This window comes from Vulpes vulpes, chromosome 2 (assembly GCF_048418805.1).
Source record: "Vulpes vulpes isolate BD-2025 chromosome 2, VulVul3, whole genome shotgun sequence".
In the NCBI taxonomy this organism is placed as follows: Eukaryota; Metazoa; Chordata; class Mammalia; order Carnivora; family Canidae; genus Vulpes; species Vulpes vulpes.
Window position 1 is genome coordinate 151365188 of NC_132781.1, and position 27388 is coordinate 151392575.

The 27388-nt window shown below is 49.6% G+C and overlaps 1 protein-coding gene across 3 annotated transcripts in view; it reads right to left on the minus strand.

Moving 5' to 3' along the window:
* The window catches only part of OPRD1 (opioid receptor delta 1), a 38551-nt gene extending 14659 nt beyond the window's left edge, over nucleotides 1-23892 (minus strand). Inside the window, exon 1 of one of the 3 annotated variants that reach the window (XM_072750517.1) lies at nucleotides 23433-23892. Coding sequence is in view for 2 of the 3 variants with exons in the window: in XM_072750515.1 (XP_072606616.1) it covers nucleotides 23510-23736 (227 nt within the window). In the remaining variant the exon portion in view is untranslated. Of the gene's footprint in view, nucleotides 1-18290; nucleotides 18378-23432 lie in introns of those variants that run through there. The other 2 variants (XM_072750515.1, XM_072750516.1) reach the window with 2 other exon arrangements.
* Nucleotides 23893-27388: the final 3496 nt, after the last annotated feature.

The following is a 27388-nucleotide window of genomic DNA, read 5'->3' on the forward strand; positions in this document are numbered from 1 at the left end:
TCACAGATACAATATCTTCTCTTATTTCTCTGAGGATACTAATAATTTTTGCTTTGTGTTTTCTTCCACTCACTGCATTGTCTATTTGCTTCAAACATTTCTGTTTATTTGTCTCCTTGAGCTTCCCCTTTCATCCTGGAGGTTTCCTTCAAATATCTAGTGATATATGACTAAAGGTTGATTTTTGAGTAAAGCACTAAATAACTATTGGCAGCCCTGTGTGTGTGTGCATGCACACATCAGTGTGGGGGTCCTGTCAACTGGTGGGCCTTATAGGGGAACTGGGAAAAATCAAGCTTTTATAGTGGGGAATATCTAAATATCAGTGTCAGTATGTCATTTCTCTGGCCTTAAGAAAATAATCCTCCAGTCTCCTGCTTGGGGAGCATACATCTGGCTTTCAGGATTATAAAAGCAGACCTGGAGGAGGAGTCAGTGGACCCCCCCACACACACACTTTTCATTTGGTATCTCACTCTGACCCTTTCTGTGTCTGCTGGTCCCAAGTTCAGAATTCTCCCAGGCTAACTTCTCAAGGGAAAAACCCTTAACCTCCTGCAGAGTGGAGGGTAGTCACCTGACTGTGCAGTGTACAAAGGGGGGAGGAGGGCTAAGGGTCTCAATGCTCCCTCTATAGATAGGCCATTCCCTGCCCCTGTTTCCAGCCCCACACCTCACTCCTGCTCAGCTTGTTACTCCCCTTCGAATTGCTTTTCATCATCCAAAACTATATTGACATCTCTTAAGGAACATAAACTGAGGCACAACAGAAGAAGTAAACTGTCCAAGGTCACATGACCAGTAAGTAGCAGAGCTGGTATTTAATTCAGGCTATCTAGTGCTGACATGTGGTAATGACTTTGCTATACTGCCCCTCAGTGCATGTTACCTTCCTTCCTGTCCCCACCCTTCCTGCCCCACAGTTAGTGAAAAAGTCAAGGAATGTAAATTTACTATAGGCTGATATTTGTTCACCCTTCTAAGAGGCATTAATCAGCATCTGGTATATGCCAGGCACTGAATAAGGAATATGGGAGTGAAGACAATAGCCCAGTTTCTTGAAATTTATGCTCTTAGGGAGGGATCGGACATTGAACAAATTGCTACACTAATTTAATGTACAGTCACTCACCATTACTGCTCTACCATGAAGGATACGAATAGGGTATAGTGATGGACACTACCAAGCCGGAGTGCGGGGGTGGTTTATGGAAGGAATCTGGCTTAGATTGGAAGGTCATCAATGGCTTCTCTGAGGATGTGTGCTATGAACTGAATTAGAAGAAGAGACATCTAAGAGTTTGCTTCTCTCACCTTCTCCGTCTCCCCTCCCTTCTTGCCAAGTGAGGACACAGCAAAAAAGTGGCCATCTAGAAGCCAGAAAGAGAGCTCCCTCATCAGAAACTGACCATGCTGGGACCTCGATCTTCTATTTCTAGCCTCCAAAACTGTGAGAAAATAAATTTCTGTTGTTTAAGCCACCCAATGTATGGTATTTTGTTATGGTAGTTTGAGCTAAGACAAGGTGATATCTCTACCAAGTTAGAAGGAATGAGAAAGAGCTAGCCATGTGACAATAAGGAGGTAGGTTGTTTCAGGCAGAAAGAACAGAATGTGCAAAGACCCTGTGACAGAAAAGAGCTCAATGAACTGCAGGAATGGTCAGAAATTAAGTGTGATTAAATGGCAATAAGCCTGAGAAGAAGCAAGATGCACCAGGGAGAAGTCAGCAGGGGTCAAATCATGCACAGCAAGAAGTCTGGATTTTATTCTGAGTGCAGCAGGAAGTCACTGGAAATTTTAAGCAAGGGAGTGATGCAGTTTGATTTATATGTGTTTCTTAGAAGATCACTTTGCTGTGTGGAAGCTAAAGAAAAGAACAAGATTGGGTAAGAGACTGAACTTTCTAGAAGGATATTTCATGTACTGCCCCACCCCTACGGTTGTTCTCTAATTTTTTTTCTATTTCCAAAAGTTGTACATATGACATTAGACCTTTGCCTTATAACATATAAAAAAATTAACTCAAAATGGATAAAAGACCAAAAAGTAAAAAGTATAACTTATAGCTCATAGAAGAAAACAGAGGAGGAAAAGTTACATGATACTGGATTTGGCAATGATTTCTTGGATATGACACCAAAAACCCAGGCAAAAAAAGAAAAACAGATAAGCTGGACTATATCAAAATTAAACAATTTGGTGTGGCACCTAGGTGGCTCAGTTGGTTGAATGGCCAACTCTTGATTTCATCTCAGGTCATGATTTTGGGGTCCTGGGATCAAGCCCGTGTCAGGCTCTACACTCAGTGGAGCCTGCTTCAGAATTCTCTCCCTCTGCTCCTCTTGCCCTCCTTCAAATAAATAAATAAATCTTTAAAAAAGTTTTAAAAATGTAGTGCATCAAAGGACACTATTGACAGAGTGAAAGGACACACACAGAATGGGAGAAAATATCTGCAAATCACATACCCAATAAGAGGTTAATATGCAGCATATACAAAGAACTTCTACAATGCAACACTAAAAAAAAAAGCAAACAACTGGATTAAAAAAAGGGCAAAGGACTTTAATAGATCACTCTCTCTGAAGATATAAAAATGGCCAGTAGGCACATGAAAAGATGCCCAACATCATTATCATCAGGAAAATCAAAACCACAATGAGACACCACCGACATCTCTATTAGGATGACTACTATCCAAAAAACAGAGGGGCACCTGGGTGGCTCAGTCAATTAAATGTCTGACTCTGAATTTCAGCTGAGGTCATGATCTTAGGACCCTAGGATCAAGTCCTGCATTGGGCTCCATGCTCAGTGGGGAGTCTGCTTGGGATTCTCCCTCTCTCTCTCTCTGCCCCTCCCTCCATGCTCTCATGCTAGCACAAGCATGTTCTCTATCATAAATCAATCAATCAATCTACCCATCTTTAAAAAAAGAAAGTAACAAGTGTTGACAAGGATATGGAGAAATTGGCGCACTGTTGATGGGAATATGAAATGGTATAGTCACTGTGGAAAACAGCATGGAAATTCCTCAAAAAAATGAAAACAGAATGCCATATCATCCAGCAATTCCACTTCCAGATACATACCCAAAAGCATGAAGAGCAGGGTCTCAAAGAAGTATCTGTATACATTCAAACTAGCATTTTTTTAAAAAAGATTTTACTTATTTATTCATGAGAGACACAGAGAGAAGGCAGAGACATAGGCAGAGGGAGAAGCAGGCTCCATGCAGGAATCCCGATGCGGGACTCAATCCCAGAACCCCGGGACCACACCCTCAACCGCTGAGCCACCCAGGCGTCCCAAACTAGCACTTTTCATAATGGCCAAAAGGTAGTAGCAACCCAAGTGTCTACTGACAAATGAATGAATAAACATGATGCAGTCTATATATACAACAGAACATTATTCAGCCTTAAAGAGGAAAGAAATTTAAAATAAAAAGAGGAAAGAAATTCTTTTTTAAAAAAGATTTTATTTATTCATGAGAGACACAGAGAAAGAGGCAGAGACATAGGCAGAGGGAGAGGCAGGCTCCCCATGGGAGCCCAATGTGGGACTTGATCCCAGGATCCTAGAGTCATGACTTGTGCCAAAGCCACCCAGGTGCCCCTATTGTCCTGCTTTTTTTTTTTTTTTCATAAGGTCCAACCGTACCATTGGGTCCAACCCTTGGGGTGAGAATAGTAAGACTGGTGCATCTCTATTGACCTTGGCAATAGATGCCTTGGCAAATCCTCTGCTTTTTTCCTAAGTTAAAATCTTCCATTAGGGGTCATCTTGAATTATGCGGACTGCCAGGGAACGTGCTCGCAGCCACACATCTCAGTCCTCAGCAAGGCCTCCTTTATATGAAGCACCGAGTGGCGAGCCATGTTCATTTCACAGCTTTAAACCCATCCCATCGTCTGTCGGACAAGCCCCACTGGCAGAGAAGTTCATCCCCACCTCGATCTGATGGAGACAGGGTATGCTCTGGGCCCGAAGCACGGTAAGTCCATGCAAGTTCCTGGGCTCCCTGAGAGCTGTGCTTTTCAGCTGACAGGTGAGCCCCTTGTAAGAAGTTTCTCCCCAGGACACTTGGTTAGAGTGGTTGATGAGTGGCAGGTGCTCGGGAGGCTAAAATATTCCCTCCTTCCGTGCAAGGCCTGCCTGAGACCAGTCTGACAGCTTTCGGTGGGTTGTTTGTTTTCTTTAAGCAATATTCTCTGTCTTTTCTTCCATGGGCCAGGCACTTTGCCAAAAACAGTGAATGCACGATTTCATTTCCTCCCCACTGCAACCCTGAGCGCTAATACCGTCCTCATCCCACGGAGGAGCTAAGATAGATGCCTCACCCAAAGATGTGCAGCTAGGAAATGCCAGTGACGGGACACAAACTTAGATCTGGTCTGCAGAGCCCACGCTGTGCCTCGCTGCTTCCTGGCTCCCAGCCTCCCTGCCACCTGCACTGGCTCCTCAGACAGTGGCCACGGGAAGGGGCCCAGTCTGGAGGCCAAGACCAAGTGCAGTAAACGTCTGGACGTGTGCCGACTCCACAGCCTTGTTTTTCACACATTCCTCTGCCTGGATATGGTCTGGGGGTTTGGAGACAATCGGGCCCAGGTGGGGCTGGGGAGAGGCTGACCTACAAACATCACAAAACTGCCACAGACACAATGATATGGCATGAGGGAAAGAGGTGGATTCAGAACAAAACGTACACCTCTGGTCACAAGGGGGTGGCAACCAGTACTTACGGACAATAACCATGGCCAGGTCTTTCTCAGGCATGGTTTCATGTACTTCTTGCACCTACGTTTTGTTTATTTAAATAAATAATAAGTATTTGGGGGTGCCTGGGTGACTCAGTCGGTTAAGAGTCTGCCTTTGGCTCAGTTCATGACCTCAGGGTCCTGGGATGGAGTCCCGGTGTTGGGCTCCCTGCTCAGCGTGGAGCCTGCCTCTCCCTCTGCCCTTCCTCCTGCTCGTGTGTGCACGTACACTCTCTCTCTGTCTCTCTCAAATAAATAAAATAAATCTTAAAAATAAATAAATAAAGTAAAATAAAATTTGTTGGGCACTGAAGATGTGCCCAGCAGAGGGAAAACATTGTCCTTCCTTTACTCCTCCCAGCACCTGCACAGGGTATAGAGAGTATTCATTGTTCCTAATCAACAGAGAGCAGTAGAGGCACTTGCCCAAGGTTGCCAAGTCAGAAAGAGGCTGAGTGGAGATTGAAACTGAGTACTTTTCCCCCCGGAACCCCAAGACCTTCCGCCTGACTTCATTTTCGGCTTCTCCCCCTGTGGACCCAAAATACTCCGTGCACCCTTCACACACTCTCTTTGAGAGTTAAAATATAAGCTCCCCAAAGGCATGGCATTTGTCTCGCTCCCCACTAGGCACCAAGAACCCACAGCACAGATAACACTGTGGTCAAAACACATTTGGCCAAGGAGTAAGTGCTGGTGTGTGTCTTCCACACTAGACTGACATTCCTTTGGGCAGGAACCGTGTCCCCTCCATCCTGTATCCCAGGATCAGCACAGAGAGGACACAGGGTTTACTGGAGGATGCCCAGTAGGACAGAGGTGTCCAGGTGTCTGATTCTTTTTTTTTTTTTCTTAAAGATTTTATTTATTTATTCATGAGAGACACAGAGAGAAGTAGAGACACAGGCAGAGGGAGAAGCAGGCTCCCCACAGGGAGCCCAATGAGGGACTCGATCTCAGGACCCCAGGATCATGACCTGAGCCAAAGGCAGACGCTCTACCGCTAAGCCACCCAGGCATCCCCAAGTGCCTGATCCTTGACTGAAGAGCTCTGGCTGGAACAATTCTTCTCCCCACTCCCTTCCTCCCTTCTATCCTCAACCCAGAACAACACAGGTCCCTTGAAGGACACCTGAGCCTGACCCTGTTTGCCCTGCCTCCGAAGTGACTCAGTTCTGCCGTGGCGAAAGGAAATGTCAGATCATTTCTCCAAAGTAGCTAATTTGTTTCTAACTAAACTGAGGGGTATTTTTTCCACTTAAGACACCACAGCCTATGTGGGATCTAAGCAGGGGCAAGAGACCTGAAAACAAATCCAATAACAGCAACAAGGTAAGAGCACCAGCCCTCGGTCACTGACCTTGTGCCACCTCGGGGACAAATCGAACAAAATGGCTTCAGCCAAGATCAAAACTCATTTGGTTCCAAATAGCATGGATTGCTGGCATACTGAGAATTAACTTTGTTCCAAATGCTTTTTGAGATCTCAAAAATAATAGCTATTCCCTATGAAATGTTCAAACAACATAAAATCATTTAGTAAAGAAAATGTAAAACCACTATTAATATTACAGACCACTGCTGCAGATAACACGCGAACACTCGGACCCTGTTTTATACAAATGTGACCTTGCTCCAATACTGTTATATAACCGGTTTTTTCTCTCTCTCTCTCAAAAAATATGCTGTGACCATCTCTCTCTATCCATAGATACAAATTAAGACAATTTTTGGTCCCTACCTGTGATCCTAATCCAGAAGTCAACGGACTCTTTCTGCAAAGTGTCAGAGGTAAACATCTTAGGCTCTCAGGCCACCGAGGATCTCTGTTGCATATTCTTGTTTTCTCTTTTACAACCCTTTCAAAGTATAAAAAACTATTTTTAGCTCAAGGACCACACGACAACAGACTGCGGGCCAGATCTAGTCTCACTCATGCACACTGAAGTTCCTGCATGAAATTACTTAACAAACCCCCTACTGCAGGACATGTAGGTTGTTTCCATTTTTCCGTTATCATAAATAACACTACTGATAAACACCTTTGCGCACGCAGCCATCTGTTGGTGTCCTTGGGAAAAATTCCTGGAATCTCAGAGCTAGAAAGCGACTTCACAGTGAGGGCATTCCCCCTAAGGCACTCCAGACAGTTTCTGCTTGAGTATGTCTGGAGACAGAGAACTCACCACCTGCAGGCACAATCCATCCCATTGTGGGGACTGCTCACAGAGTAAGCAAGTTCTCTCTGCTTTCGAGTTGAGGGCTGCCTTTTTCTACCTAGCACAGTTTTTCCTGGTTCTGCTCATGAAATCATAGAGTCTAAAACTAACCCTTCTCCCTTCCACGTGTTGGAAAAGGTGCTAACAGTCCACGCCTCATCTGGCTGTGGTGAGACCAGAGTGAAGACAAGGAAGAAAGTGCTCAGTGCATGCTGGCTGGTAGGACTGCTTGGTTAGCTGTCTTCGCAGCACCCCATGGCCATTCCTTGGCGCCCTCATCTTGGTTTGTTCTGGCACACTCCTGAGTGTGATTGTCCAAGGAAAGAGGATACCACCCTCTTGGGCCAATGGAGGGACAAAGATGATGCAGGTAAACCACATGGCAGGCATACAGACAGTGCTCAGGCCTGGCCTTCTCCTACCTCTCTGGGCAAGTAAGTGACGCCAAATCTATCTTCTGTGGGATCAAGAATCTCAAATCCATTCATGAGGACCTGTGCCCCAGCCAGCAGGGCTGGCCTCTGTGGACAGGTGTCCAGGTTTGTGCCCCATGGCTGACCATATCTGCCTGGATCCAGATGTGGTTCTGTGTTTCTGACTTCCCCCCTCACTGCTGGTGCAAATCATAACTGCACCCCCCCAAAACCCCCGCACCCCCGTCACATATGCCCGCAGGCTGGCCTCCTCAGCTCCCAGCGGTGTTCATCAACTTCTCCTTGTAAACTGCTCCAGAAATGCCCTGCCCCCGCTCTGCCCCTGGCACTGCGGGCCAGGGATTCAGCAGATACAGTCACCACCAAGCCTTTGATAACCTTAGCAGGTTAAAGGGTGGCCCCATGGGGCAGCCCAGGTGGCTCAGCAGTTTAGCGCCACCTTCAGCCCAGGGTGTGATCCTGGAGACTCAGGATAGAGTCCCATGTCAGGCTCCCTGCATGGAGCCTGCTTCTCCCTCTGCCTGTGTCTCTGCCTCTCTCTATCTCTCTCTGTGTCTCTCATGAATAAATAAATAAAATCTTAAAAAAAAAAGTGGCCCTGAGAAAGGCAGAGTCCACGTCCTAAGCCCTGGTACCTGTGAACGTACTGACTACTTGGAAAAAGAGTCTTAGCAGGCATATTTAAGTTAAGGATCTTGAGATGAGACCATCCTGGACTGTCTGGGTGGGGTTCCAACTCTGAAAAGCCACCCAGGCAGAAGAGGAGATGCCAGGTGAAGACAGAGACACAGACTTGAGTGGTGCAGCCCCACGGCACGACAGATGACAGGCGCGGAGCCACCAGAAGTAGGAGTAGTCAGGGAAGGACTCTTCCCAGGCACCTTCAGAGGGAGTGAGGCCCTCCAGACGCTCTGTGCACTCCTGGCCTCCAGAACTGTAACAGAATACATTTCTGTTATTTTAAGCTCATGTAAATCTGTTAGGGCAGCCCTAGGAAACTGGTACAAGATGGAAAGACAGATGGAAACACAACCTTGAGCACCAGATACACCTAGATTTAAGCCCCAGCTCTGTCTCTATCTGTACAAACGTAGGCAAGCTCTAACTTCCCCGAGCCTCAGTCTGCTCCTCTGTGAACTGGGTATGATGATCTTATCACATGAAGGTGGAGCAAGTACCACATGAGTTCATGCCTACAATGTCCCTAGCATGCTGCTTATATTGTAGGGGCTTCTCTTGTCTAAATGAGGAAAAAGGCCCCAGCATGACACCTGCTGAGCAGTCCTGGGAGTCCTGGCCTGACCCCGTGATGGCCTTTGGTAACCTGCCATCATTGGGGTGAGACCCAGAGCCCTGTGCTGGAACTGTGTGCTGGAAGAGGCTCTGACCTGTAACACTGAGTTCCAACCTCCTCTCCCACTTTACAGATTGGAAAGCTGAGGCCCAGAGAAGGAAGGACAGTTTCAGGAGGTTACACAGGGTATCAGTTCCCTGACTCCTGAGAGGCCATGTTCTTTTTTCTCTTCCAATCTGTCCTCCTAGGAGCTCTTCTGAGAGGAGGGCTCAAGGGGGCTGAGGCCAAAGGGAAAGGGAGGGGGGCTCCTATCTAAGGCTTCAGAACTCCTGATGAGGGCCTGGACTCTTAGGAGATGGCTACATTCTAGGTCCCTGTGTCCAGGGAGTAGCCAATGTTACGGATGGATCTGTCCCCATCACCTTCATCATCTTCATGGTCTCCATCATAGCAGCTCCACTGACTCAGTGCTTACACGGGCCTGACGTCTTCTATTGAATTCTACTGTGGCATTTACATAGATTAGCTCATTTAATTACTCCAGCCACCCTATGAAGTTGCTACTATTATTATCATCTTGTTTTAAAAAAAAAGATTTTATTTATTTATTTGAGAGAGAGTGAAAGAGAGAGCAAGTGCATAAGCGGGGGAGAGAGGGCAGAGGGAGAGGGAGAAGCAGGCTCCCTACCCAGCAAGGAGCCCAATGTGGAGCTGGATCCCAGCAGCCTGGGATCACAACCTGAGCTGAAGGCAAACACCTAACCGACTGAGCCACCCAGGTACCCCTATTATTATCATCCTTATACAGAGGAGGGAAGTAAGACTTGGGGAGTGTTCTGGGTTAAATAGGTGCCCCCCAAATTCATGTCAACCTAGAATCTCCAATGCGACCTTATCTGGAAATAGGGTCTTTACAGATATAATTAAGATGATATAATTAAGATCACACTAGATGAGGGTGGGCCCTAACTCTCCTATGACGGTGTCCCTATAAGAAGAAACACAGAGACACACATGAAGGGAACCCATGGGAAAACGGACGACAATCAGAAAGGATGCAATCGCACACCCGAGGGATGCCAGGCACTGCCAGACAGCACCAGAGGCCAGATGAGGAAGGAGTCTTCCCAAGAGCCTTCGCAGGGAGCACGCCATGCTTGATGTCACATTTATGGCCACCCCAACGGGGAAGAATACATTCTTGTTGTTATAAGCCACCCAGCTTATGGTCATTTGTTACGGCAGCCCTAAGACGTGGATACAGAGGAGTTAAGCATCTTGCCAGCCATGGCCTCAAACACAGAAGAATCCCTGTCAGTTCAAAGTGCTCCACTCCCCAGTTCTCCCAACAAAAGGACTTTTTTTTTTTTTTTTTTTTTTTTGCATCAGGAATATAAAATGCTAGCACTGAAAGGAGAGGTGGCGGGTGAGCATATTTGCTGAACACTTACTCTGTGCCAGTTGTACTGCTAAATGAGTGCCACGGGTGTATTTGTATCCCAAGGAATCTGCACAGGAGGGGAGTATTAACTCCATTATATGGGTGAGGAATGTTGAGGCTCAGAGGGGTGAAGGAATGTTGAGGCTCAGAGGGACTCACTGAAAGTCCCACAGGAGTGGCGGGGTTGGGCCTTGGTCCTTCAGACGCCAGAACTCACTAGCCTAACCTCTACCCCATCATCTTCTCCCTATATATCAAGTTCAATCACTTTGTTTTACAAAAGGAGGATGCCGAGGCACAGCTACAGCAGTGATCACAAAGGTCCTGCCCATGGTGGGGGAATAAACAGCTTAAACAAAGCATCTGCATGCCAGCCAACGGGGTCTAATCGGGGCTCCCTCTATTTGTAGACAAAGGGTGGTTGCTCTTCCCACTGGCAAAACAAGCCCGGGCTGCAGGCTCTGTCCCTGCCCACCATTTAACAGGAGTGGCAAGTCGCCAGAAATTAATTAGCTGTCTCAGTTTTGGCAAAGCCCAAGGAAGGAAAGTGGTTAATTATAACAAGGCATGTCACAGGAGAAGATTAAAGCCTGGAACACAGAACTAAAGGGACCTGAGTTGGACATGAGTGGGGGCTGGGGTGGCCAGGCCATGCTCAGCAATGAACAGGGCAGAGGCCTATGCAGTTCAGTTCAAGAATCACAACATGCCCGTGGAAGCCAGGGGGATGGAGACAAGCTTCTCCATGAGAAGCTGGCTCTGCTTCTGGCTTAAGGGTGGCTGGACCAGGCAACGGAGCAGCCAGACACAGCAGAGGCCCCCCGAAAACAGTTCCTCCAGTGTAGCATAGTCAGCCAGCCATGGGTCTCTGGAAATAGGACAAGTCCCTCCGACACACACCTACTGACCTGCTGCCTGAGTGTCAGACCCTCCGGCTGTGGCTCTAGCTGTGAACAAAGGCCACTCCTCTCACCCCACACCTGCTCCCCTGAAGAGAGAGGGAGATGAGCAATCAAGTGCTTGGAAAAGTATGTATGGAATGGTGGGGGAGGGACACATAGGACAGGGTAGGAACGTGGGGGGGGGCGGTGGGGGTGTCTGTTGGCCTGGGGGCATCAGAGAAGGCTCCCCAGAGGAGAGATTTACTAAGCAGAGAAGCAAAGGGTTACTCTAGAGAGAAGAGAGGCCTGAGGTTCCCGCACATCTTCCCTCTTGTCTTGTGGTTAGGGGATTTTGATTATAGATCCCAAGAACTCCATAGAGAGAATCTCATTGACAAAGTGTCAGCTAGATATTTAGGAAATACTTAGTGATGTCTCCTTAGGGTCAGGGATGGAGCTAGGAAATAGTAGAGAAGATGAAGGGGACACAGATCCCACCCTGCAGGAGCAACCAGTGTAAAAGGGAAGGCAAAGACTCAAATGAGCAATTGCATTACAATTAGAAAAGACTGATTCATGACCATCTACCTGTGTACGGCTCCCCTAGTTCTATGAGAGGCGCGGGCAAAGGCACTTGATTTACATCATTGCACTTCATCCTCCCAACAAATGACTGTGGTAAGAACGATCATTGCCTTTGGCAGATGAGGGGACTGAGGCTCAGAGAGGCAGAGATACTTGCCCAAGGTCACACAGCCTATAAGCTCTAGTACCAGAACCCAAGTCCAAGTCTGGCCGATCCTGTGATTATTAGTTTTCTGCATCAACCTGGCCGGGCTCCAGTACCCAGTTATATAATCAAACACCAATCTCGGTGTTGCCATGAAGGGATTTTGTAGATGTGGTTGCTATTTGCAATCAGTTGACTTGAAGTTACCCTTGGTAATGAGGGTCAACCTTAAGGGCAAAACTGAGGCTTCCCAGGGGAAGAAGAAACTCTTCTGTTGACTGTGGCATCAGCTGTTGCCCGAGAGTTTCTGGCCACAGCAAGCCTGGCCAGACCCCACAACTACATAAGCCAACTCCTTCTGTTTTTGTTTTTGTTTTTCTGCTAGGACCCTATCTGATACAGACCTGAGAGCCCATGCTCTAGGCCGAGGTGGATCCCAGGGAGCCACACACTCTCCTCACCAGAAAAGGGACAATAACACCAGCCCCCATGGAAGTGCTGTAGAGCCTGAGATTTTTACAAGCAAGGTCCCCTGTTTGAAGCTTCGTGATATTACCAAAACACGGGCTCATTTTTGCCAAGTCAGATTTGATGAGTTCTTGATTATTCTGATTCCTTACCATCACCACGTAAATGTCGCACAATTCCATGTAAAAATACTGCGTGCAAATTTGTCATTCTTAGCGACCACAGTGTGGGTGATACAGGAATGAGACAACCTATCTTCAGCCCCCAAGGGACACTCTTTGAGGACAAGGGGCAAGGCAGGCCTTGTGCAGGGCACATCATATCCATCCTCTCCTTCGACTCACACCCACCGTGGGAAGTGGAGAGCTATGTATTCCCATTTTGTTCACAGAAGGAACCCAACCCACAGGGCAGAGGCACTTGTCTAGGAGTACAGTGTGAACAGAACCAGGATGCAAAGTCAGATGTTCCAAAAAACCCAGGTTTCTCACCTCTAGGCCTTTGGGCATGCTGTGCCTTACTTATACATCTGTCTGCCAGATACACAAGAGTTTCACTTTTGTTTTATTTATTAACAATTTATTATTTTAATAACTTTATAACTCAATCCACCCTGTTCCACGGCATCTCCTAGTCCCGGGTGCTATTAAAAAAAAAAAAAGGTCATTTTTCACGTTGGAATCAAAGGCTGTCACAGTCTCTTTGCACACACAGGCTCTGGGAGTCAGGGGGGCCTCAGTTCACTGGCTGACTGCTACTTACCAACTGTGGTCCTGAGCAAGTGATTTCGCTTCTCTGAGCCTCAGTTGTCCTCATCTGTCAAATGGAGAGAAATATGGTCCCAGCCTCAGAGAGTCAGGGGGAATTGAGTGAGATAATACTCGAGAGGTGCTCAGCACAGAGCTGGCCACCTTGTCAGCACTCAAGAAAGGTCAGCAGCACTATTTTCAGCATCAAGTCCTGTGGAGTCAATATGTCACGCTTTGCTGGGATGACAAGGCTTGCGCAGGTGAAGGGAGTGTCTCAGGGGCTACCTGCCCCTCCTGGTGGGCAGCCCTCTGGCCACAGGCTGGGCTCCACTTCCCTGCCCCAGCTCTCCCAGGGAGGAACGGAAAATCACTAGAAGGGGGGCATTTCCCAGCACTTCAGGAGGATGAGTTTTCGTAACCAAGGGAAACAGATTATCTCTATCCGTCCTGCAGAGGCATCTGGGCTGGCCAGGAGAAGCAGTTTTCCTCCCTTGGCTTAATCCTGTCCCTGGTTCCCCAGTGCCGGGAAACCAGCCAGAAGGCATCATTATCACCAACAACTTCCTGTTCCAGGCCAAGCCCTGAGCTGGGACCATACATCATCTCCATTCACCTTCACTGTTCCCTCTCCCCGACCTCACCATGTACAACTGCAACCCCACCATTCTCTCTCACCAGGCCTCTTTTAGTTGACCTCTTGGCCTATAGCCTTGGCCTTACATCTACTTATTTATTGTCTATCTTTTCCCCCACTGGAATGTTAGCTTCATGAGGGCAGGGACTATGCCTTTTTTTCTTTTTTTTTAAGATTTTATTTGTTTGAAAGACAGAGAGGTCGCAAGCAGGGAGGAAGGGTAGAGAGGGAAGCAGACTCCCGACTGAGCAGGGAGCCCAATAAGAGATCAATCCCAGAACCCCAGGATCATGACATGAGCCAAAGGCAGACGCTTAACTGACAGAGCCACCCAGGCACCCAGGGACTGTGTCTTGATAACTTTTACGTGCATAGCCCCCAGAACCATGCCTGGTATTAGGAGGAGCTGCTGAATGTATGTTTGCCACAACCCTGCAATGCAGGTGATTTTCTATCATCCCCATCTTACAAATGAGAAAACAGGCTTGGTGAGGTGAGCCCAAGGATGAAGGCCAGCAAGAAGCAGATCTGTGTTTGAACCCTGATCTCTCTGCATCTGAAGGATGTGGCTGCCTTGCCAGCTGCTGGCTCTGCCCCAGGACGCTTGGACTTCTTTGGGCCTTTGGGATGTCAGTGGCTCCCAGGCCAGGCTGCCCTGTACAGGTACCCACTCTGCATGCTCCTGGGTAGGACTATTTTTAGCTACCCTTTGGCTCTCCATTAGCCCAGGTAATCACAAGAGTAGAAAGAGATGCAAGAGGCAACAAGGGGTTAGGAAAGGCAAGTTCCAGTGCTGCCGTGGCCACTAACTCAAGAGACACAACCTCTCCAAGCTTCAGTTCCATTTTTAAATTAGAGGGACTGAACCTGCATATGAGTGGCAGAAGACAGGCCAGTGGTTAAGAGTGTGGGCCCTGAGACCAGAGTGACCTGATTTCAGTCTGACTCCAGGACTTTGCTCTGTAACAGAACTCTGTGCCTCAAGCTTCTTCACTTATAAATGGAAGCAAAAACTCACCTCATGTGGGTCTGTGAGAATTAAAGGGGTAGTATCCATATCTCTCTAGGCTGACTGCCTGGCACAAAATAAGTGTTCAGTAAAGAGAATCATGGTCCATGATTCAAAGCTCTCCACCTCGGTGAAAAGGTCACCTCGGCAGGGGGGAAGACGGAGGCCATTTCCGCCTCTCCCTATGCTGTGTGCGTTGAAAGGGGCTCTTTGACCTCACAGGACTTTGAAGTTTGAGTTCTTTCGATTCATCAAGACTCAGAAAGCTACAGAAGACGAGATTCTTTTCCGTACACACCCACCCTGGCCAGAGACAAAGCTGTTGATTTCTGCAGCTGCACAGGGAGCTATAAATCAATAGAATCCAATCCAGACACCCCATCCCACCCCATATCCCCCAGCTGGTAATAGGACCGCTGCAGCCAATGATGGTAAATTGCTAATTTAAGCCAGGCTTTCTGCTCAAGCCCACGATTATCCCTCTTCCTGTGCATGTTATGATGTTCTGGGTAGCCAATTGGATTTAGAGGTCCCAGGACTCTGAGGTTAATGAAATCATGCCTTGCCCTTTGCGCAGCCTCCAGACAGGCATCATCTGCCAGGAAGGGTAGAAGGGGGATCTGAGATCACAGCATCTCTGAATCTCAGTGTTGGGGAGAGGAGCCTACAGTTATGTTTCTCTTTTTCTGCACCCAAATCTCCAATGCCGTGCCTCCACCCAGTGGTTTTCCAGTGTCCTCTTGCATACCTTCAGAGATGGGAAGCTCCCTACATTACACAGCAGCTCATACCTTCTTGGAGAGTTTTTTTTTTTTTTTTTAAGATTTATGTGTTTAAAAAAAAAGATTTATGTGTTTATGTTAGAGGGAGAACGTGCATGTGTGAGAGTACAGTGGGAGGAGTAGAGGGAGAGAGAGAGGAAAACTTAAGCAGACTCCATGCTGAGCATGGAGCCCGACGTGGGGCATGATCTTACAACCCTGAGATCACAACCTGAACTGAACCCAAGAGTCAGATAGATGCCCAACCAAATGTCCTACCCAGGCGCCCCTGGAGAGCTTCAACTGTTGGAAAATTCCTTGTAGAAGTAAAAACAGGTGTGACAAATATAAGAGTTCAAGAATGTTCACAGATGCACTGTTTAGATTGCCATAATACTAGAAATAACATAAGCCCCCCCAACAAACAGAACGCATTCCTACAATGCAGCCATCAAACAATCATGTTTTCAAAGAATGTTTGATAACATGACAACACACTCATGATATAATATCAAGTGAAAAGACTACTTACAAGGTATTATATATAACATGATCACTGTTCCAATACTGTGATCCTGCTATCATTAAAGTACACACACACACACACACACACAGGCAGAGAGAGGGAGAGAGAGAGAGAGAGAGAGATGGAAAGGAAATACACCAAAATGATGAAGCTTTTTTCTTTGTAGTGAGATTATGGGTAATATATATGTCTCTACTTAAACTTCTCCATATTTTCTGAAATAACTGTGTTACCTTTACAGCAAAAGAAAATTTCTAATATTGAGCTAATAAAACTTCCCTATACAATCTACCCAATAATTCCAGTTCCTCTGGGGCTCAATAAATACTGATCAATGGGGCACCTGGGTGGCTCAGTTGATTAAGCGTCTGCCTTCGGCTCAGGTCATGATCTCAGGTTCCTGGGATCAAGCCCATGTCCTGTCAGGCTCCCTGATCAACAGGGAGTCTGCTTCTCCCTCTCCCTCTGCTCTTCCCCCACCTCGCCCCCAGCTGGTGCTCTCTCTCTTAAATAAATAAAATATCTTAAAAAAATAAATGCCAGTTGAAAGAATGAAAAGCAAGCCTTTGAAACAGACACGATAGGGATGCCTGGGTGGCTCAGCGGTTAGCATCTGCCTTTGGCTCAGGGCGTGATCCTAGAGTCCCCAGGATTGAGTCCCACATTGGGCTCCCTGCATGGAACCTGCTTCTCCCTCTGCCTATATCATTGCCTCTCTCTCTGTTTCTCTCATTAATAAACGAATAAAATCTTAAAAAAGAAAGAAAGAAAGAAAGAAAGAAAGAAAGAAAGAAAGAAAGAAAGAAAGAAAGAAAGAAAAAAGAAAGAAAAAAGAAAAGAAGAAAAAAAAAAGAAAGAAAGAAAGAAAGAAAGAAAGAAAGAAAGAAAGAAAGAAAGAAAGAAAGAGACAAGATAGAAAATGTTTACTGTAAACTTGCCAAATGCCTGCTTGGGTGCTGAAGTCCTTCACATCAGGCCCCATGAACTTCTCAAAACCACCCTGTGAAGCTCTAATGCTACTCCCATTTCACAGATGAGAAAACTGAGGCCGAGGCTCGCTCTCTTAGTAACAGCACAGCTGGGTCCCGATCGCATGTCAGCCCACGCAGAGGCCTTGGAGGTCTGCAGACAGCAGAGCCCGCTCCTCCCTTCCTCTAACTATGTGTCACTAGCTCTCACCCCAGCTATCCTGTGGACAACAGTGCCAGAGCGGACATGGAGTGGGTCTGGAGTCAGAAAGACCTGAGTTTGCACCTTTTGGACTGTGAGAGGCGGCCGCTCCTCTGAGCCTTCCCATCCTCATCTATAAATAAGAATCTACAGCCCCCATTGCAGGGCTGTCATGCAGCCGGAAAAGCCTCTGGCATGCGGCGGAGGCTCTGGAGAGGCTTCTTGGTGCCCTTGGTGACTCGGGGCTCACCCCAGTGGGTCTGTGAGTCACACACACTCCCCAGGGAACGGCCCCGAGAACTGGGAAGTGGCAGGCCAGGGGCCAAGGCCAGGAGGTGCCACGGAGACACCAACCAGGGCTACTGCTTGCTCTTCCTGCTGAGCCTCACCGGGGGTCAAATGGCTCAGCCTCCTGCCTTCTTGAAGGTCTGACGCACTCTTATTTTTTTTAAAAGGACATTTTTGGTTTGTTTGTTTTTAGAGAGGGAGGAAGAGGGAGACAGAGAATCCTAAGCATTTTTGTAGAGGGAGAGGGAGACAGAGAATCCTAAGCAGGCTTCATGCCCAGTGTGGAGCCCAACGCGGGGCTCAATCTCACGACCCTGAGATCATGATCTGAGCCAAAATCAAGAGTCGGACGCTTAACCACTGAGCCTCCCAGGTGCCCCAGCACTCTATTTTAAAAAGGGGACAACTGACGCCAGGGTTTTGGTGACCCATCCAAAGTGGCACAGCTCTCTTCCATCGCCCTTGAGCCAGCCTGTCTTCCCTGCACTGCGGCCCTCCTCCTCCTTCCCACCCCATGCCCACCCATACCCAATTCATCCTCTTGAACACCATTCCACCCAGATTGCTCTAAAGTCCTCTTCCCCCAAGGCCTGTGGCTCCGAGCTCCCTCATTTCCCAGTATGGTCACCTTACCGTGGGACCCAAGGGCCAGTCCAGCCTCAGCTTCCACTGCCTAGACCCGCAACTCCTGCCTCAGTGTAGCCTTTGGCCCCTGACACAACCATGCCGGCCTGTCTCCAGGTCTCTCCTCCATCTCTCCACCATTCCTCCTCCCCACCAGCGCGGTCCAGCCAAAGCTCAGTGCACAGCGGATGCTCCTGACAACACTGCCAGGCTGAGGAGGACACCTACTTGCGAGGCAGATCGGGCTTTTGTCCCTGCAGCCTTTCCACCTTCAAAGCCACCCAGCCCCTGGCACTTACTCAGCTCCACCACGGTAAAATTCCCCGCCCTCTGCAGCTCTCAGTGATCCTGGGAACCTCTCTTTGTTCATGCTGTTCCCTCTGCTGGGAATGTTCCGCCCCTCTCCAAGTAGCCAACTGCTCCTGCCCCTTCACGACTCAGCACAGGCGGTACCTCCTCTGGCTGGGTCAGGTGCTTGTGCTGGCCTCCCACAGCTCTGGAAGCCAGAGGCCATGCTGGAGCTTCAGCTGAGAGTCTGGGCCATGGGGGTTGAGGCTGGGCAGGCCTGGCAGGGGTCGGCATCAGCAAATGCTTGTTGAATAAGTAGATGTGCAGATTATTCAGGAAGCAGGGAAGGGCCAAAGATGGAAAGTGTAAACAGGTCCCCCAGCCGCGCTCAGCCCACCTGGAGCAGCAGCCGGGGTGTGCTAGTTAATCACAGCACTCGGCACACGCTGAGGGCCTACTGTGTGCCGGGTGCTGTGCTGCAGCCTTTATATCCAAGAGCTCATTGGATCCTCCCCCCAAAGCTCCCCTGATCACACCAATTTTGCAGATGTAGAAATGAGGTTCAGGGAGCTGTTTGCCCAAAGCCACACCACCAGGACACGGTCCAGCTGAGATTAAGACCTGGCACTTCCTGATCCCCAGCCATGACCTCTACCACTCACTGCACTGTGTCACCTCACTGGATCTCACCCTGGGTCCACAGACCCCAACCCAGGTTAGAGACGGGAGGGAGACAAGAAGGCAAGGGGCTCATTCTGGGCCTCCAAAAACCAAGGTGGGGACTCAGAGCTCCCAATCCTGCAAAGTCTCAGCAGCCTCTGGCACCTTGGCAGTAGAAAGACCAGCAGCCAGAACTCCTCATTCATCTGTCATGACCCTGTCCCCATCCATGCGGCCCGGGGCCAAGCTCCCTTCCCAGCTCTGCTCTGCAGGCGCTCGGGATGGGAGGGAAAACATGCTGCTTGACCAATGTTGTTTTGTCATCTTTAGGGCAAAGGTGTTCATGAGTCAGGTACTATGATCCACACTCTATAAATGAAGAAACTCGGGTGCAGGGTCACAATCCAACTCATTAAAGAGGTTAGTAAACGGCAGAGCCTTCACCAGATAGGCGGAGAAGTCAGAAGATTTAGGGAGCAAGGGAGAGACCAAGGGGCAGAGAAACACCGCTGCAAACAGTCATGACGAGGCAGGCTGAGGCTGGTTATATGCAGGGGTGGAGGGGGGTGGAGAGAGGGGTGGTAAGAGACACAGCAGGGCACGAGTGGGAGAGGGCAGGCAGGGAGACAGGGCAGGCTAGGGAACAGACAGGTGGCCACGTGGAAAAGCATCGACTCCACTCTCCTGCCTGGATTCTGGCGCAGGCAAACTAGGAAGTCCTGGGCCATGCAGAGGGAAGATATAGGGGGTCACCTGTCAGAGATGGGGGTGTGCTAAGCCCTTCACACCCTGTCCTACCCAGTGGGCCACCAGTGGGAACTCTGAGATGCCAGCCCCGCTCAGGGCACTGACCTGACCGCCAGCAAGAGGGGTTGTCGGGCATCTGCTCTGAGCACCCACAGGGTTACCACGGTGGCTGAACTCACACTGAGGGACTAGATGATGCTCTTCCTGGGGACCCAATGTCCCCCCCAAATCCTGCTCGTACTTCACAGAAGCGTCAGGAACCACAGAGCACAATTTTTTGTTTGCTAAGAGCACCATTCCCAGAGGCCCCTCTCGTGCATCCAGAAGGAAGAGTGGGCTTCTCAAGCGGGTCCCTGGAGTAGGGAGAGGGCCAGAGTGTGGGGGAGGCGGGAATGGAGGCTGCTTCAGGATTCTGAGGTTCTTTGTTCTTAGCCCCTCATCCCAGTCAGGCTTCTGGTCAGAGGTTCTTCCCTCAGCTTCTTACCTCGTTACCTTCTTACATCCTTCAGCTCCTCAGAGGTCTTCTCTGAACTTCCTGACCAGGTGAGACCCCCACACACCCACCATGGGCTCCCAAAGACCCCACCTGCTCTCCCATCGCCCTCAGCACTGCTACAAATTCGTTTGTTAGATGACTAGCTGATGATCGTCATTCCTCCCACCATGAGGGCAGAGAGTGTGGTTTTTTTCCTCACCATTGTATCTCAGCATCTAGCACAGTGTATCCATAGAATTTTCCTGAATGAGTTAATTCTTTTCATTCCTTCACATAGAGACAATCCCTTTTCTCAAAGCGGGTAGATGGCTCAGCTACAACACTCACAGCAGCCCCTGACACATCGCTGCTATTCCCTCCTTACAGGGGAAGAAATGAGCTTCAGGGAGGTAAAGCTGCTAACCCAAATACACAGCAAGGAAGTGGCTTTGAACTCAGGGTTTGAACTTAGACACGGCTGGCTTCAGAGCCCCACCTCTGCCCTTGCTTCCTAACCCCCTTCCCACCCCAAGGATTTCTCAGGATCTTCCTTTGGAAACCTGCACCCACCTCCAAGTGCCCGAGCTCAGGACTGACAAGCAGAATTTGTTCCTTCAACCATTCATTCATTCAGCCAATCAACTGACTCATTTATTGGTTGTGCCAAGGCCTGCATGAGGTACCAGGAAACCAGACAGATCGGGGGCTTCTCTCCATCCTGGGCTCCCCTCTGTCCACTGCTCTTGGGGCTCTGGCAGCAGAAGTAGAGCACCAGGCAGTGGCCCTCTCCTCAGCCTCCCTGTCAGTGGGGAAGAATTAAGCACCAGCCCCATCATTACCCCTCCCGCCCCCCTGGACAGCAGCCTAAAATACCCGGGCCAGATAATGTGTAGGTTCACAATCCTTTTGTCTCCATTGTTCTCTGATGATCTGGGACACAAAGAGGGACAGAATTTTGCCCCTTTTTCCTTCCATGCAATTCTTTGACTATCCCCTACCCCCGGCAGCTCTGGGAAAAGTTCGAGACTTGGAGTCACAAGACCAGGGTTTTAGCTCCAGGTCTGCAGCTGGCTGTGGGACCTTCAGAGAACAAATCACCCCACCTCTCTCTAAACCACAGACTGCACATCTGCAAGATGGAAGGGATCATATTGAGGATTCTAATGCCTATCCCACAGGCTTGTAGGTGAGAATTAAATCACTCAGACCCGGAGAGACAGTTATCACATAGATGATTGGCCCAAGAAATGTCTTAGCAACATGGGGACCTATGGGGGACAGCTATGCTGCTTGCAAGATGCATCTGACAATGGGATCTGGAGAAGGTTGGTGGGGAGAAGCCTTAGCAAACTAAGCCTAGAGCATTCCCTGAGCAGACCCTCAGAAGTGAGGGGCCTTCTCCTGGCTCACTGGGAGTGGGGGGCTGTGCTCATCAGCTCAACAGCCAGAGTCTCTGGAGAAGACCCTGGGAATGGGATTACTTTGGCACCTAGAGCTCCCCCAAGAGGGTATGTGCATGGAACCTGGAACTCAGAATCTAATCTACCCTCAGGCTCACCTCAGGACAAGTGCCTCTTTCACCCTCCCTTCTTAAAAAGGCACTAGATGCTAAGGGATCTGGAAATTTTCTCCTCTTCATGACACAGACAGCTTCCATTTCCTGGGTCCAGGCACTAGGCCAGCTACATTCTATATGTTTGTTCACTGATACTTTACAAAAACCTTATTGAAGAAGGTTCTATTATTACCCCATTTTATACATGAAGAAAGTGAGGCTTAATGAGGCCACGTGACATACCCAAGTCACAGAGCCAGTTCATGGCAGAGCTGGGATTCATAACTCAGGTTGGCCCCACTCTAAAGCCTGTACCACCTCCAATGACGAAGTGGGGAGAATCACTGGCAAAACGTACAGCAAAGATCAATCCTGCCTGTGCTTGGAGAAATTCTCCCACTGTAGCTGGTAATGAGTCACTGAGAGCACAGGAAATTCTTGTGCCCTCCACTCTTCCTGGGGGAGCAAAGATGCCAAAGCTCCCTCAACACCCACACACCCATCCAATGCTCCAACGCCCAACACTCTGTCCTGCAGAGAGCCTAGACTCTGGAATTCAGACGGCCAACTGAGGAGATGGGGTCTCTCTCCTTCAGACAAGGAAACTGAGACACATGGGGCAGAAGGTGGGACAGGACGACTTGGGTGCCCACTGAGATGGGCATTGGTGACTGGGCTGAGACCACAGTTCCTATCTCCAGCCTCTGAGTCCACATCTCTCCTGCTGGGTGGCACTACAGCCCAGAGAGGTTTAGGGCTGTGCCCTTGGTCAACCAGCACGGACTACCATTTCCAACCATTTCCAACTATCAGTAAATACAAGGGCATCTTTGTTGTTAGAAGGATAGGAGTTTCCTTTCGATCCCTTTTGCCCACGTCTGAGCCAGCAGAACTGGGTCAGGAGGCTGCTTCCAGGCAAGCCGATGATGTTTTGGAATCTCTGAGAAAGTCCCAGCAGTCTACATAGATACCGAGAAGAGAATTTCGCTTCCTGAGCTGGAGGCACAAACTCCACTCCCGCCCCAACCAACCAACCAGTGCTGCCTGGAGCCGAAAGAAAAGCCTGTGAGAGAAGAGGAGAGAGTGACACGGGGCACTTGTGAGGCGCTGAGGCTTCGCTGAATCACATCCAGGGCTGGAGACCAGATGGCCACTGAGGAGGGAAGCAGAGAACTGACCTGCGCCCCACAGCCGTTGCCCAGTGGACCCAGGAACCACGGGCTCTCCATCAATGGACACACACGCAGGCGCCCAAGCCCAAGGCTCCAAAGCCACCGCCCCCCACGCCCCCAGTGTGCTCTGCTCCCCCTGGATTTCAGGGATCTGACAAGAAACAACACGCTCACATAGTCACAGTCTCATCCAGAGAGAATCGCCCACTGATGGTGCGGGACAAGCACAACACAGGAACCCCAAGGGGTGGCCGTCAAATGGGACTTGGCAAGCGCCCCCACAGCAGCGTGCAGACACCCAAGCACTGCCCTGCCCCCACACCTGCACAGACAGCTGTGTCCCCGCGCCCTCTCCCAGGAGGGTTGGGGAGGTCCAAACCTTCCATACATCTGTACTGTCACAGACAGAATCCCCCACTGGCAAACTGTGGCACACGCCCTAACTGTCGCCAAAGTACCCCACACCGCCTCGCGCAGAAGCCAGGGGACGCGAGCACACGATCAAATGTTATTCGGTCCCACACACACACTCACACGCACTCACTGTCCAGCGTCCTTCCCGCAGTGGGAGGGTCCGCTCCGGGCGGGCTCACCCCGAGGGCCCGGCCGCCGCCGACTCACCGGACGATGCCGAACATGACGAGCACGTTGCCCAGCAGCCCCACGGCGCACACGGCCGAGTAGAGCGCGGTGATGGCCACGGCCAGGGCGAGGGACGAGGCGCTCCGGGCGCCCGGCGGCCCCGACGCATTGGCGCCGGCGCTGGGGAAGGCGCCGGGGAGCGCGTCCGAGGCGTTGGCGAGGAGCGGGGGCTGCAGCTCGGCGCGGGCGGAGGGGGCGGGCTCCATGGCGGCCGGGCGCCGCGTCCCTCCCGCCGTGCGCCCTGGGCGCAGACCCCGTGCGAGGCGCGCGCGAGGCCCGAGGCGGCGGCCCCGACGCCGCGGGCTGCAGCGCCCCGGCCGCCCCGCCGGCCCCGCGCCCTCCGCCCTCCGCCCTCCGCCCGGCCGCCCCGAGCGCTCTGAGCCCGAGCGCCGCCGGCTCCTCGGACGCGCCCGCCGCGCGCACCACGTGGCCCGGAGGCGGCCGCCAGTCTGCGCCCGCGGCCGGGGGCGGGCGCTGCACCACCGGCTGCGAGCCGGGCCGGGGAGGCTCCCCCCTGCTCCCGGGCCGCTCCCCGGGCTCGGGCGCCCGCGGACCCCGGGGGGCGCCCCTCCGCACCCTTTGGAGTCAGAAGGACCTGGATGTGAATCCCGCGTCTCGCCCGCATCCTAACGCGGAAGAAAGTGACCTTGGGCGAGTCACTTAAGCTCCCTCGACCTCATTTTCCTCGACTGTAGAAGGGGGATCATTGCACCACCTCGCTCAGAGGGGTGTCGTGGACATTAAGATGACCCGCGTGAAGAACTCAGCTCAGTGCCAGGCACACAGTAGGTGCTCCACAAATGGCATTATTAGCCATGATTTTCTGGTACCACATTCATTCGCTCAACAGCTATTTTGGAGGGAGCAAATAAAATAAGAGCCGGTACTACTGGGGATCCATTCGTTAGTGCACAAAACCAGATGTATCGGGGATCCCTGGGTGGCTCAGTGGTTTGGCGCCTGCCTTTGGCCGAGGGCGCGATCCTGGAGTCCCAGGATCGAGTCCCACGTCAGGATCCCGGCGTGGAGCCTGCTTCTCCCTCTGCCTGTGTCTCTGCCTCTCTCTCTCTCTCTCTCTCTCATAAATAAATAAATAAATCTTAAAAAAAAAATGTATCTGGGCAGATGTCCTGGGGTTTACAGCCCAGAAGGGAATCAATCTTAAGATCACACTGCTGAAGACAAAGTAAAGAAAAGCAAGACGTTCCTGTGGCAGGGCCGGCGAAAGCCAGAGGTCACCATGGGAAGTTGGGGGAGGAACTAACTTAGGGAAAAAAACAACTAAAGGACACCACGTGTGCAAAGACCCTGTGGTCGGAGGAACTAAAAGGAGCAGGAAGAAGAGAAAGCAGGGAGCAAGAGAGTGGGATGATGTAGCAGGCAGGGTCTCAAAGACTACCTTAAGGATCACTCTGGCTACTACAGGAGCACAGGGAGGGGGGGGGGGGCACTTCCTGACCAGCCCAGACCCAGAGCCATCCTCCTTTCTGGGGCTTCTGTCCTTCCTAGAATATTCTCTTCACCAACTATTATTCTGTTCCAGGCACTGTGATAGGCACTTTATTCATGCATCAACCCTTTGGAGTAGATTCTATTATTAGTATGCCCATTTTACAGATGAGAAACCTACACTGGGTACTATTTTATCCCCTATGGTAATTATTTCTTTTTTAAAAAGAATATTTATTTATTTAGTTATTTACTTATTTATTTATTTATGAGAGTAAGAGAGTGAGAGAAAGAAAGACAGATGCCTGGGTGGCTCAGCAGTTGAGCTTCTACCTTCAGCTGAAAGTGTGATCCATCAGGCTCCCTGCATGGAGCCTGCTTCTCCCTTCACCTGTGTCTCTGCCTCTCTGTGTGTCTCTCATGAATGAATAAATAAATAAATAAATAAATAAATAAATAAATAAATAAATAAAATCTTTTTAAAAAATAAGAGAGAGAGACCATAAAGGGAGGGGGAGAAGCAGGCACCCCGCTGACCAGGGAGCCCAATACAAGACTCTGTCCTAGGACCCTGGGATCATGACCTAAGCTGGAGATAGATGCCCAACCAACTGAGCCACCTGGTGCCCCTATGGTAATTATTTCTATCTGAGCTGTTTCCTCCTTGGGAAAACCAGGCCTGATCGATCCCTACACCAGTAGAGGGCTGGGATCACAATAGATGTTCAGGAAATACTGACTAAATGAATAAAAGTCCCAAGGGGGAATAGAATGGGACAGTATTGGGGTTCCCAAGCTCTAGACTCTGGGGAGATGCTCTTGGCCCTGTGAGTGGCCTTTCACTCATATCACTCTCCAGCTTGAGTCACTCAACTATGTGCAGGGCTCTTTCCCTTTCTCAGAAAGAACAAAGCCAGGATTCCTAAGTTCACCCTCCTCTTTGTTCTCTTTGCCTCTCCCAGCTGCTGTCCAAGCCCTTCTACCAGCTACAGCAGACTCCCATCCCCAAGGCTTTCCCACTCAACCATCTAAGAACTCATCAGATAGGCCATTTTTTTAAGGTTACTTTTTTTTTTTTTTTAAGTAAACTCTACACCAACATGGGGCTTGAACACTTGACCTCAAGATTAAGAGTCTCATGCTCTACGGACTGAGCCAGCCAGGTGCCCCCAGATAGGCAATTTTTGTTCTGTGTTTTGTTCACAAGGGTTGCCAAAACTCTCCCTTGTCCCAAAGGGCTTGGTACTCTGGTGCCAACAGGCAGAAATTGGGACAGGAAGGAAGAGGGCTACTTTATTAGTGTCCCCCTTTCTACTTCGCCAACAAGCCAAATTTTTTCCTACCTCAGAACTTTTGCACACTCTATTTCTTTCACTTGGAAGGCTCAGCCAATTCTAATGCTATCCAACCCTCAAGTTTCAGCTTAAATATTACTTCCCTCATGAAACCTTCACTGACTAGCCCCCATCAACTAGAGTCGGTGCCCCTGTTATTTGTTCTTGTGGCATCATGTACCTCTTCTTTATAGAATATCCACATATTAATTTGTGTGATCATTGGATTTTTGTGTTACACCTTTACAACAGGTCTTGTGTGCTTTTGTACCCCATCTTAGTACAGTCCCTGGTGATCATCGTTACTCGATGATTATTATCATTATTATCATTATCACTATTCGATGAGTAATTGAATAGAAGTCCAAGTCTCAACTTTGGCGAACTCCCATTTTGATGAGGCAAATAGATATTGCTGAACATAGGACCTAGGATCCTTTTAAGCAATGAAACCCTTTGCATACATTCTGCAACCACATCCGATTTGGAACTGAAATACTAGTTGCCAGCTCCTCCACCCCACCTCCCCTTGGCTTTTGGCTATCACCAAGCAACTCTACCTAACTCCTTGGCATTACACTTGCAACACCCCCGCCCCCAACCAAGTCTGGTCTCAACCAGGATTTATTGCTGCCCTATTCTGACTTCATCCCTATCCCCACCCTAGCCCATACTGGGCTGAAGGGAATTTTTAAAATCTGCATTCCACAATGTTTTTTGAGTTCCTCCCGGGTACAGAAATGCTATGGTGGAGGCAAAAGACAGAGAAAGAGAGAGAGTCCCCTGGGGCTCCTGGATGGCATGGTCGGTTGAGTGTCTGACTCTTGGTTTTGGCTCAGGTCGTGATCTCAGGGTCCTGGGATTGAGCCCTGTGTCAGGCTTTCCACTCAGTAGGGAGTCTGGTTGGGGTTCTCTCTCTCTCTCTCTCTCTCTCTCTCTCTCTCTCCCTCTGCCCCTCCCCTGCTCCTGTTCATGCTCTCTCTCTTTCTCAAAAACATAGATCTTAGAAAAAAAAAAGAGTCCCTTTAACCTCTCTGAGCCTTAGTTCTCTCATCTATAGAGATATAGGATTGGG